The sequence below is a fragment of the Galeopterus variegatus genome, unplaced genomic scaffold (assembly GCF_000696425.1).
Source record: "Galeopterus variegatus unplaced genomic scaffold, G_variegatus-3.0.2 Scaffold706, whole genome shotgun sequence".
Taxonomy (NCBI): domain Eukaryota; kingdom Metazoa; phylum Chordata; class Mammalia; order Dermoptera; family Cynocephalidae; genus Galeopterus; species Galeopterus variegatus.
Window position 1 is genome coordinate 409,352 of NW_007726817.1, and position 9,904 is coordinate 419,255.

General features: G+C 51.0%; 4 protein-coding genes across 4 annotated transcripts in view; 2 read left to right on the top strand and 2 right to left on the bottom strand.

Moving 5' to 3' along the window:
- Nucleotides 1–9: 9 nt before the first annotated feature.
- On the top strand, nucleotides 10–3,486 carry NEURL2 (neuralized E3 ubiquitin protein ligase 2). Its single transcript, XM_008571591.1, has 2 exons — nucleotides 10–1,074; nucleotides 2,461–3,486. Exons 1-2 carry the CDS (start codon nucleotides 333–335, stop codon nucleotides 2,574–2,576), a joined length of 858 nt encoding a protein of 285 aa, XP_008569813.1. The 5' UTR covers nucleotides 10–332; the 3' UTR covers nucleotides 2,577–3,486.
- Nucleotides 3,487–3,672: 186 nt separating this feature from the next.
- SPATA25 (spermatogenesis associated 25) lies at nucleotides 3,673–4,873 on the top strand. Its single transcript, XM_008571592.1, has 2 exons — nucleotides 3,673–3,730; nucleotides 4,222–4,873. The coding sequence occupies exons 1-2, from the start codon at nucleotides 3,676–3,678 to the stop codon at nucleotides 4,851–4,853; spliced, it is 687 nt and encodes a 228-aa protein (XP_008569814.1). The 5' UTR covers nucleotides 3,673–3,675; the 3' UTR covers nucleotides 4,854–4,873.
- Nucleotides 4,874–5,507: 634 nt separating this feature from the next.
- Nucleotides 5,508–8,811, bottom strand: ZSWIM1 (zinc finger, SWIM-type containing 1). The gene is made up of 2 exons (XM_008571600.1): nucleotides 8,415–8,811; nucleotides 5,508–7,594 (listed from the first exon to the last, which is right to left on the bottom strand). The coding sequence occupies exon 2, from the start codon at nucleotides 7,442–7,444 to the stop codon at nucleotides 6,074–6,076; it is 1,371 nt and encodes a 456-aa protein (XP_008569822.1). The 5' UTR covers nucleotides 7,445–7,594; nucleotides 8,415–8,811; the 3' UTR covers nucleotides 5,508–6,073.
- SNX21 (sorting nexin family member 21) overlaps nucleotides 7,441–9,904 on the bottom strand; it is a 37,216-nt gene continuing 34,752 nt past the window's right edge. Inside the window, exon 3 of the mRNA XM_008571594.1 lies at nucleotides 7,441–7,594. Within this exon, the coding sequence (XP_008569816.1) occupies nucleotides 7,529–7,594 (66 nt within the window). The 3' untranslated portion in view covers nucleotides 7,441–7,528. The remainder of the gene's footprint in view (nucleotides 7,595–9,904) is intronic.

Here is a 9,904-nt window from a genome sequence, read left to right on the forward strand (position 1 = left end):
GTCACGAGTCTTCCTCAGGCCCCCTGTTTGGTCTCTGAGGGCGCGGGGGGTGTTGGCGGTCAGTGCCGAGTCAAGGTCCGCGGGCATCGCAGGTCGTAGCCCTGGAGCCCACGATCAGATGATCCGGATTTAGACGGCCAGGTGCCCCCAGCTTCCCGGGGATCCCGTTCTTAGCTGGATCGCTGAGCAAGCGGCGCTAGGACCTCTGGGCAGAGCCTCGGGGCAGTCAGGGGGAAAATGGCCTACATGGTCCCCCTCCCCCCGCAGTCACCTTCTGAGCCCGCTGCCCAAAATAGCCCCCGGCGCCCGCTAGCCTGCCTTGTGGCCGGGAGATGGCTGCTGCCTCCGACCGCGTGGAGTTGGGTTCACCCTGGGAACCCACGCGCCCAGAGCCCCCTCCCACCCGCTTCCACTCGGTGCACGGTGCCAACATCCGCGTGGACCCCTCTGGGACGCGGGCCACACGCGTGGAGAGCTTCGCCCACGGCGTGTGCTTCAGTCGCGAGCCGCTGGCCCCGGGCCAGGTGTTCCTGGTCGAGATCGAGGAGAAAGAGCTGGGCTGGTGCGGGCATCTGCGTCTCGGCCTGACTGCGCTGGACCCCGCCAATCTGGTCGCCGTGCCAGAGTTTTCGCTGCCCGATTTGGTTAGCCTCGGCCACACCTGGGTCTTCGCTATCACGCGCCACCACAACCGCGTGCCCGGGGAGGGCCATCCGGAGGCAGAGGTAGCGGGCCCCCGCCGACCCCCGACCCTCCTGGTAGAACCATATCTGTGCATTGAGCAGTTTCGCATTCCCCGGGACCGCCTGGTGGGCCGCAGCCGGCCAGGGCTCTACAGTCACCTTTTGGACCAGCTCTATGAGCTGAACGTGCTGCCTCCGACCGCGCGGCGCAGCCGTTTGGGCGTTCTCTTCTGCCCGCGCCCAGATGGCACTGCCGACATGCACATAATCATCAACGGCGAGGACATGGGTCCCAGCGCCCGCGGGCTGCCAGCTGCCCAGCCCCTCTACGCAGTGGTGGACTTGTTTGCCTCCACCAAGAGCGTGCGCCTGGTCCAGCTGGAGTACGGCTGTAGGTATCCCGCCCCCTGGCGACCCCTCCTGGCTCAGAGTGGGTACAGAACCTGCTAGGACTCCTTAGCCGGCTAGCTAGGCCTTGGTCTGTCCAGCACTAGTTTAGAAGTGGAAAAATCTATCTTCAAATTGCATCTTTGCTGTGATCTTGCACAAGTCACTTCCTGGCTCTGAGCCTCTGTATCCCCATCTCAGCTAAGATGCCCTGCCACCCTTGCAGGCCAGCCGCCAGAAAAAAAAAAAAAAAAAAAAAGCTCTGCAAGTTCCCTTTTAGTCTTTCTTTTTTAAAAAATTTTTTTAGGGCCGGCCCGTGGCTCACTCGGGAGAGTGCGGTGCTGATAACACCAAGGCCCCGGGTTCGGATCCCATATAGGGATGGCCGGTTCGCTCACTGGCTGAGCGTGGTGCTGACAACACCAAGTCGAGGGTTAAGATCCCCTCACCGGTCATCTTTTAAAAAAAGATGACCGGTGAGGGGATCTTAACCCTCGACTTGGTGTTGTCAGCACCACGCTCTCCCAAGTGAGCGAACCGGCCATCCCTATATGGGGATCTGAACCCGTGACCTTGGTGTTACCAGCAACACACTCTCCCAAGTGAGCCAGGGGCCGGCTCCTTCCCTTTTAGTCTTGACAATGTTTTCTGTGTTAAGATAGGGCAGGGGGCTGACTGGTTAGCTCAGTTGGTTAGAACACCACCTTGTAATGCCAAGGTCAAGGGTTCAGATCCCCATACTAGCCAGCTGCCAAAAAAAGCACACAGAGCAGGGATTCTAAACAGTTTTTTGTTGTTGTTGCTGGCCAGTATGGGGATCAAATCCTGGACCTCCTGAACCTTGGTGTTTTAAACTAATTTTTAGATCTTAGGACTCTGAGAATTGTGTGCTCTTTTATTAGAAAAATGCTCATAAGTTTGGGCATATCAGTTTAGAGGCATCACAGACTCCAGACTGAGAGCTTCTTAATCCTGAGGTCTGGTTCATTATAGCCCCATTAAACCCTTTATTTATACCTCTGATCACATTTCATGAATTCAGTGAACTAGAACCTGCTCTGTGCCACATCTGTGCTGAGACTGCAGTTGCACATATAAATCAGGCACTACTCCTGCCCCCAGAAGCTGCTAAGTGAGGGGGAAGGGATTATGCTGAGTGTTATAACAGAAACAGGGCTGCAGCATTGCGAAAGTTCTCAGGAAGAGTGCTTATCTCAGGCACATTAATAGTGTCATGAAACAGGCTGGGTCCAGAGAGCAGAAAAGACTTGCCCAAGTTAATGGCAAAATTAACTTGGACCAAGTTAGGTAACAAGACCTACATCTTCTGGGTCTCAGCCTCAGACCTGCCCTCCAGTTCAGTTTGTCTTTGACAACTTTCTTTCCACAGTGCCATCCCTGCAGACTCTGTGCCGCCTAGTGATCCAGAGGAGCGTGGTGCACCGGCTGGCCATTGATGGGCTCCACCTGCCCAAAGGACTTAAGGATTTCTGCAAGTATGAGTGAAGTCCTGCAGCCACGCTGAAATAGGAGCACAGGAGTGCATCCTGGCCCCAGAGCTTTGGCTGGTCTGAAGCTGGCCACAGTGCTGCCAGCCAGGACCAGAAATAAACACAGCCCATGCTGACACTGATCACTGGAGGGTCTCTTTGCCCCTGCAGCCTATGAAAGGTACTTCTTTTAGAATCACTGCAGGTTAGCAGGTCAGAGCAAGAGAGCATTTTAGGCATCATCTAGACCAGTGATTCCTAGCCTGGCTACTCGTTAGAGTTATCTGGGATACTCAAAGAGTGCTTATGCCCCGGACCCCATGTATAGAGATACTCATTTGATTTGTCGGGGGATTAGGGCTATCTATTGTTTTTGGTAAAAACTCCTCTGGAGATTCTAATGTATAGCCAGGGTTGAGAAGCACTTCCCAAGAATAGAGGTTTCAACTTTGTCATATTATAATCACTTGAGGAACTTTGAAAAATAATTGATACCTGGGTCTGACCCAGGCATTCTGATTTAATTGGTCTTGGGATGAGGCTTGCCATCAGGATTTCTCAAAGGTCCCCAAGAGATTCTAATGTGCAGCCAGGGCTTGAGAACCAGCGCTCTAGACCAACTATTTCATTTTGCAGATGGGAAATTGAGGCCCAGAGATGAAAATATATTTGTCCATTGTCCAAGATCACACAGCAAATGATTGAATGCAGAATATTCCTTGTCTCACACTACAGGGAACAAAGTACTACACTCCTCTATTTGTATCTCTGATGATTTGCTTCCATACAAATGATCTCAGTTCATCCTCACAACTCCTAGTGAGGTAGTGGACAGTCATCAGCCCCACTTCCCAGATGAGGATATCAAAGAATAAAATTGTCCAGGTGACTTGCCCAAGGTAAGGGCAAGAACCTAGAACACCCTAGTCCTGGTCCTGTGCTCTTTTAACCCTATCATATTGTCAAATACAGGTTCTAGAATGAACAGGTCAGTGCTGTGAGGTGGGTTCCTGGTGTAAAAATGTGGGACTATGAGGTGACATTCTAGAAGGGTGGAGAGGGTGGGACAGGAGGCAGATAACTATTCCCTCACAAACAGGGGCTTTGGGGCAGCCATGTCCTACTTCATGTCTCCACAAACTCATCCAGGTCTTCTGCCTTCTGGCCAAGGTGAGAGGGGGGCTTCTGGAACTGGAGGGGGCACCACAACTTCCCCTGAGAAGTTGCTTTCTGGCTCTGGGGAGGTGGAGGTTGTGCTGGGCATTCTGGAGTCAATTTTCTTAGAAGAAAAGCCATTCCAAGGCTGGCCAGTTAGCTCAGTTGGTTAGAGTGAGGTGTTGATAACACCAAGGTAAGGGCTCCAATCCCCCTACTGGCCAGCTGCGCCACCCCCCCACAAAGAAAAACCATTCTAAAAGTCATTGCATCAATAACAACCCACATGCTCACTCATTTATTCAACAAACATTTCTCCATCACCTGCTCAGTTTGGGGACTGGAGGTATGGATATGAGTAACACTTAGTTCCCAACCTCTAGACAGTCCTCTTGGGCTGGTCTTAATTGCTCCTGCTCCTAAGATCTGCTCCTATGCCCTGCCCCTCAGGGCCTCCTCCTCGAAGAAACTAAGAATAACATCCCATCTCATTCCTGTCTCTGCAGGTGGGGCTGCTTCTCCAGGCTCGTCCCTCAGCCTCTATAGTCCTGTAGAGCCAGTGGTGGTGTCCTCTGGTGGACTGGGCCCACTGAGCCAGAAAGCTGAGCAGGTGGCACCTGCTGCCCAGGCCTGGGGCCCAGCCCTGGCAATGCCGGAAGCCAGGGGCTGCCCTGGGGGGGCTAGCTGGGAGACACTGCAGAGGAAGGAGTACAGCCAATACTGCCACAAATTCCCCCACACAAGGCAGCCAGAGAGCTTGGGCTGGGAGGATGGCTGCTCCAGAAACAGAGCTCCTCACCTGGGTAGCCCCAGCAGGTCTGGGTCGCTGCTGCTGTATGGGATATCACCAGGAATTCTGCCGCTGCCCTCTGAGGCAAGGGGAAAGGAGGCCAGCTCCCAGCCTGACATCTGCATCCTTACCTTGGCTATGATGATTGCTGGCATCCCCACCGTGCCCGTCCCAGGCCTGCGGGAAGAGGACCTGGTCCGGGCAGCTCAAGCTTTCATGACGGCCCATCCAGAGCCAGAGGGAGCTGTGGAGGGTGCATGGTGGGAGCAGGCACACGCCCATACAGCCACCGGGCAGATGCCCCTAGTGAGATCCAGGAGGGGCCAGCCTCCGGGCTTCCGCTTGTAGCTGGATGAAATAGCACCAGACACATAGGGTGGCTTCTCTGTATGGTTATTGGGCAGACAGGTTTGGGGGTTGGGGGGCCTATGGCAGGGATGGGGACAGGGTGGTGGTTGAGCTACTCTGACAAATTCCAGTCCTCCCTTAGGGTCCAGACCCCAGGAAGTTTCTCTAGATACCACTAAGACAGAAGATAGGTCTTGTCGGATAGATACTTGAAGCACAGGGGGCCCTGTTTGGAAAAGTAGAGGCTTATTATCACATTTGTTTTGAGGACTTGATCAAAATCTCTTGTATAAAGTCCTAGACAATGTGAATTTTCCTTTTGCCTTAAATTTCCCAGTCTGTTGAAGGCAGATGATAGGACCAAAGGCAAGGAAGGAAAATTAACACTTAATTCACCCACTGGGCACCTGGCCCATTACATGCCCATTCTTCCTTGACCTTACCAGCACTGTGGGCGTACCCATATTTACAGATAAACTGAAGTTTAGAGAGGCAATTTGCTCAAAGTTCTATAGCTTGTAAGAGGCAGAACCAGGCCACAGAAATCAGGCAGGGAAAGAACCATGATTTGAATGTAGTTTCACACTCCAAAGTCTATTCTTCCCATGATATACACTAAACCGTCTTCTACAGAACAAAAAACTAGACAAGTGCTTGAATATGCAACATTCAATTTTATTGACCCTAGGATGGGGCAGGGGGAAAAATGCTGGGAGCCTGGCTGAGCCACCTCCCCTGAGGGGCCTCTTCTTCTGTGGGAAGGCTCCCTCCCAGGCCAGCTCATTCACAGGAGATGGGTCAGGTGAGTCATCTCATGACTAGGGCAGCTGTTACCAAGCTCCAGCCCTCAACCTCACCACCCAATGTCTTATCTCTTATCTTAGACCAGTGGTCACCTGTTTTTTTAAGACCCTGGAGTTAAGAATGGTTATTTTATAAAAAGGTTATCAAAACAAAATCAAGAATATACAACAGAAACTGTATGTGGCCAAATTAAATCTTTACTGTTGGGCCTTTTACAGAAAAGATTTGCTGACTCCTATCTTACAGAACTAGACACATTCTAGGTAGCAGGCTACAGTAAAATAGAAGACACTTGTCCTTCTTAAATTCTGGATGGAGGGCCCATGGAAGTATAACAGTGTGAACGCGTGTATGCTTGTGTGCGGGTGGATGTGAATGTGTACACATGCATGAGCATCTCTGGGCATCAAGAGTAATCAGAGTTGGACCTGCTCATAAGGGCCGATCCAGCTGTCAGCCAGTTCCCGCAGGGTGCCGTACCTCCGCTCAAACTCCTCCTGGCTGCAGTGCTGCAAGAGCCGACCCACCTCCTCAGTGAGGAGAGTCACTGCCAGGTGCTTATCCAGGGTCTCACTCCACTTGCTGCCCAGGATGCCATCTAGACTGGTGGCACAGCCTGCTGTCCACTGAGCTGGCAGCATGTTGGGCTGGAGCACCTGCTGGCGAGCATTCAGCATGGCAAGTATGTGGCGGCAGGGTAGGTGGAAGGCCTGGTTAAAGTAGCAGCTGCAGCTGGCAGGGGGCTGGGGCTGGACCTTGTGGGTGTCTTCTAGTATCTGTATGTTCATCTTTTCTGAGCCAGAGCCAATGAGGTGCATGGATTTCTGGACCACAGCAAGCTCTCCCAGGCAGAGCTGGGCTGCTGGCCCTGTGCAGATGGCATTGAGGGAGTGCTGGATGCGGGATTCTACCACCTGTTCCAACTTGGGGCTCTCAGGGCTAGCATCTGAGGGGGCATGATTGTTTGGGAGACTCAGGCACAGGTTGAAGCTTGCCTTGTCTCCAGAGTTCTGCTGCATGTATCTGAACAGAGAGGCCATGCCTTGTTTCTCAAAAGGGGTGGTGCCAAAGAACTGGCTGAGGACACGGGTGGTAACCTCAAGGCTCTGGAAGTAGTGGCTGCTCTCAGCTCGGCTTCTCCAGCGGTGGGCCAGCCAGATGCGGTCGTTGAGCAGCCAGTGAGAATGGAGCTCAGGCAGCTGGGCTGGGGGGATGCAGTTGCTCAGGAGTATATACAACTTCCTCAAGTTGCCTGCCGTGGCTGAGCACATTGTGCTCTGCAGGGAAGTCAGTAGCACCCTTTCCACAGGCTGTTCGAGGGACAGCTGATAGAACTTGCCCTGGAGGAACTTACAAATGTGGAAGGCTGAGAGCAGGACCTCAGCTGTGGGGAACTCCATGGCCAGGGTGGGCAGTGGAAGGAAGTGGGGATCCACCAGAATGGTACAAACTCTCTCCCATGCTGGGTTAAACTTCTTGAACACTTGGAACATCTGGGCCAGGCCTTCAGCATCCTCCTTGGCAGGGATGGCAAAGTAGACTACCCGGGCAAGATGACCCTCCAGCTGCACCCGAGGTCCATCTACCAGGAAGGTATATAACACCTTGCCCCTTGGGTTATAGGTCCTATGGATAAATAAGATCTCGGGGAAATGGGCAAAGACACCCTGCATAAAGCAGCTCTGGAAGTTGAAGGTATCCAACTGGGGAGTCTTGCTAACCTGGTGCAGAAGCATGGGTGGGCTCAAGTCCTTAATCAGGAGCCCATTTAGCATTGTTAGGGCCATGGGGGAGACGGGAGATGGCTCGGTGCAGTAGTCAAAATACTCTCTTTGTGGGGGTGCTGTTGAGGAGGCTTTGAGTCTCTCAAGCTACAAGTAAGTCGAAGCTTGAAGCTGAACTGTATACGGTTCCCAGATCTTGTTCCCAAGATGGGCCTATGGAGAGGAATAGATGTTTAAGGAGACAGTAGAGACTTGGCTCTTCAATTACTCATCCAGACAATAATTATTGAATGAACACTTGTGTGTCAGCACCATTTTGGGAGAGATACACAATAAACATGTAAACAAATAAGCAAGGATATATTAGATAATAAAGGTTACAAAGACCACAAAACTGACTAACAGGTCAGAGAATAAGTTGGGGAAGGGAGAGATACTGCAGTTAAGGTGGTTAGGGAAGGCCTCTCTGTGAGTAAGGAGGATGAAATTGGAGCTAAGTCGTTAATGATAAGAAGCCAGACTTGGAAAGATACGGTTGCAGGGGATTTAAATAGGTGTGAAAGCCAGAGCTGCAAATAGCCTTTAAAAAAAAAAATAGCATTCTAAATATTTGCATAGCACTTTTTATTTACAAATTACTTCCTGGCATCCATTCTTTCCTTTGGTTCTGGTATATACGAGAGAACTGCAGTTGTCCCAAACTTGCCGTGTCATCTTGGGCACACCACTGACCTCTCTGAGCCTCAATCCCTTCCACCGTAAAATAGGGCTAACAATGTGCATAGCTTCTCCTGCCTCTATGTATATCCCTCTGTTAACTGCAATGCTCTATTCAAATGTGTCTTCTATTTGGCCCCAAACCGGGTTATTATCCACATTTTACAGAAGATAAACTAAGGCTCAGAGAAGTTAAGTGACTTGCCCACCATTATTCTATAAGTAGCTGGAAGCCGTGTCTTTGGCTCGGGATCCTGACCGCTTCCCACAATACCTGGGGTTCAAAAACCAGGAACAGAAAGGGCACGACTCTCACCTGGGTGGGAGATGTGAACGTCTGCCGTTCCTGTTCGGAGACCTGCCGGAGCCGGATGAGAAGTCAACCTTCCACCCTTTTGGGAGCTGTGTGATGGCTGACCGCAAAGACCAGCTGCCTCACACCTCCACCTCTTCAGAAATTATTCACCCACAGCCTGGCAACGTCGCCATTTCTCCCTATTTGACCCTGCCTCCGACTCTAACTGATCTCTAAGCTCACCAACCACGGCATCAGTTTCGCAGGGACTCGGACCAATGGCCTGAGGAGCTCGCTTTTAGTCTTTGGGCCACAGACCAATCGTAGGCCGGCGACTCGAGGGCGGGTGCTGTTACCAGGGTTACGAGGGGCTTGGCTGATGGTAACCAATGAAAGCCTCAGGACACTTGCATCAAGTAGAGTCTGAGCCCTGCGACTGGAACTCTGGAGCCTCCCTTCACGCTAGAGAACTGGAAGGGCAGATTACTATGGAAACTCTCTCGAAGGCCGAAAATTAAAAGGAAAATAAAGTTTTACAGATTTTTTTTTTTTTAAATTCAAACTGTAAAAGCCGCAGGGGGTTAGGAGAAGGTGCACTTATACTTACTGAGTATTCTACGTTATGGGGAAACAGATACCCAGATCTCAAATTCTGCCTCAGGGGTCAGGAGCCTAACCCCTGGAACTCAGGAAATCCAGATCCCCTTGAGAGCTGAACCTTGTGTTGTCCAGCCCAACCCCCTGCAGTATTTTACAGAAGAAACAGGACCAGAATGGCGCTGTGACTTAAGGTCCTGATGAACTAGTGCAAGGGCCGAATGCCATCCTTTACCCTCAATTTTCCTGAAGATGACAGATTTGGGAAGCTGGGTGGCTAACAGGCTTTAGACGATTAAAATTACCAACTAGCAACACCAATGTCAGTGTTGGCACTTACTATTGCATGGAAAATGTTCCATTTATATATATCTGGAGGGCAAATTCAGGATTAGGCCAAAATGCTAATTTTTACAGACGAGGAAACTGGAGTCCTAAAGAAGTTAGGGACTTGCTCACAGTCCTCCAGCATGTTGCTAGCAGCCAAGTCTAGGGTTCAGGTTTCTTCCCTCCCAATCTATTTGGCCTCCTCCTACTAGACTATGAGGCAACCTGAAATCAACGCTGAAGTCTTGATTGGTTGAATGAGTGCAAAGTAAGTGATGGACTGCTAAAATTTTTGAATTTGAAGCATCAGGTTCTATTTGGCTCCACAACCCCATAAGATTGATAATACTCAATTTTCTTTAAAATTAATCAATTTAGGGCCGGCCTGTGGCTCACTCGGGAGAGTGCGGTGCTGATAACACCAATGCCCCGGGTTCGGATCCCATATAGGGATGGCCGGTTCGCTCACTGGCTGAGCGTGGTGCTGACAACACCAAGACAAGGGTTAAGATCCCCTTACCGGTCATCTTTAAAAAAAAAAAAATAATAAATAAATAAAATTAATCAATTTACCCAACAGCTCCCAC